General features: G+C 25.8%; 1 protein-coding gene across 1 annotated transcript; it reads right to left on the reverse strand.

Annotated features, from left to right (window-relative positions):
* Positions 1-209: 209 nt before the first annotated feature.
* Positions 210-764, reverse strand: LOC127103601 (pectinesterase inhibitor 2). The gene has a single exon (XM_051040855.1). It carries the CDS (start codon positions 762-764, stop codon positions 210-212), a length of 555 nt encoding a protein of 184 aa, XP_050896812.1.
* Positions 765-1,984: the final 1,220 nt, after the last annotated feature.

The following is a 1,984-nucleotide window of genomic DNA, read 5'->3' on the forward strand; positions in this document are numbered from 1 at the left end:
GAGTGTCAATTTGGACGTTAATAACCATAAATAAGATTTATGATAATCAAAATTCTAATACAAATTTAAGCATTTGAAATCATTCACATAATTAAAATACAAATCATGATATATTATTCATTTATTATATTTATAGATAGATCAAGAACCATACACTTGAGGTTGTAAATAAATACAAATTGTAAAGCTAGCAAATATGCAGGCTTGTATCACTCAAGTTTATGTATGATAACACTTATTATAACAACAACTTGATTAAGAATATTTGCATTTTTTGGCACCATAGGACTACCATGATACGGAGGTTCATCAGGACCACCTCCATTTAGACAATAATCAATATAAGATGTTATACGATCCGCAGAATGAAACATCTCGTCATATTCTCTAATCTTCAACATATCACCAAAATAGTGAATAGTATGAATAATATCCTTAAAATAAGATAAACATTTCTTGTAAGGAATTTGTGCCTCAACATCCCTACCAGTTTGTGCGATTAACCGTTGGATTAGAATGATGGTGTTGGTGGTGTTGGAACGAACCACATCAAGAGTGTATTGTGCAAGGCTCACAAGATCTTGACCTACACCGCCAGGCTTTGAATTCAGAAGGTTCGTACAAAATGAAACATCATTTGTTTGTTTGCAAATAGCATCCACGTCCACAACTTTGATTGTATAGGAGGATGTAACTGAAACAAGAAAAATCACCACAAAGAAAGAGAAACGTATCATCTTAAAGTTTGTCTCAATTCTATTCATGTATTGAAAACAAAAATAGAGTATATAATATACCATTATAATTCTTAGTCATTTAATTTTATTTAATTCTATTTAATTCAATGAATACAATTGCAAAGAATTATATAAAGTAGCTGAATTCAAACATTGACCGAAGTATTGAAAAAAAAAATTTATACTCTGATAAAAACTATAATATTAGAATTTTTTTACTTTTTCCTTTTTAGAAAATCAATATATTTTACATTATTTTTTTAAAATAAAGACATGTCTTGCATCAATAAAAAATACAAAAGCACTTGCTATTTCTAATATTTTTATTTCTGTCAACAAAAAAATCCAATAAAATTTATTGCCGCATAATCAAACAAAAATTCATAATAAAATATCTTATAATTCTTATAGAAAATAGCAAACTATAATTGTCCAATATTAAAATAAAATTGTTGATAAATATCCCACAATGCATTAAACAACAAAATTGGATGATAATATAAAATATCAAACAATTATCCAACAAAAATAGACAAATAAAGAAATATATATATATATATATATATATATATATATATATATATATTATATATATATATATTATATATATATATATATATATATATATATATATATATATATATATATATATATGAGATTAATTGAAATACACGGTAAGTGTAAAAGAGTTTTACACCATCAATTAATTATAGATGTTGGATATTAAAAGAAGTTTGACTTTTATTTTAAAAATCTATAAAGTAATAAAAACGGGTGATGGTGATGAACCGACGGTGTAAAACTTTTTACACTGACAGTGTATAATAATTAATCTCTCTCTCTCTCTCTCTCTCTCTCTCTCTCTCTCTCTCTCTCTCTCTCTCTCTCTCTCTCTCTCTCTCTCTCTCTCTCTCTCTCTCTCTCTCTCTCTCTCTCTCTCTCTCTCTCTCTCTCTCTCTCTCTCTCTCTCTCTCTCTCTCTCTCTCTCTCTATATATATATATATATATATATATATATATATATATATATATATATATATATATATATATATATATATATATATATATATATATATATATATATATATAGCGATTCCGATGAGAACTAATAAATATTGAAAAATGAGAACTATTAATATCAATCATTGATATGTAAGATTTCAAAATTCCATATCAAGATCACCTAATTGACGTGTAAGATTTAATTGTTTTATTGTAATAAAAAAACAAGTGATTTAGGGATTCC

Source organism: Lathyrus oleraceus, chromosome 7 (assembly GCF_024323335.1).
Source record: "Lathyrus oleraceus cultivar Zhongwan6 chromosome 7, CAAS_Psat_ZW6_1.0, whole genome shotgun sequence".
In the NCBI taxonomy this organism is placed as follows: Eukaryota; Viridiplantae; Streptophyta; class Magnoliopsida; order Fabales; family Fabaceae; genus Lathyrus; species Lathyrus oleraceus.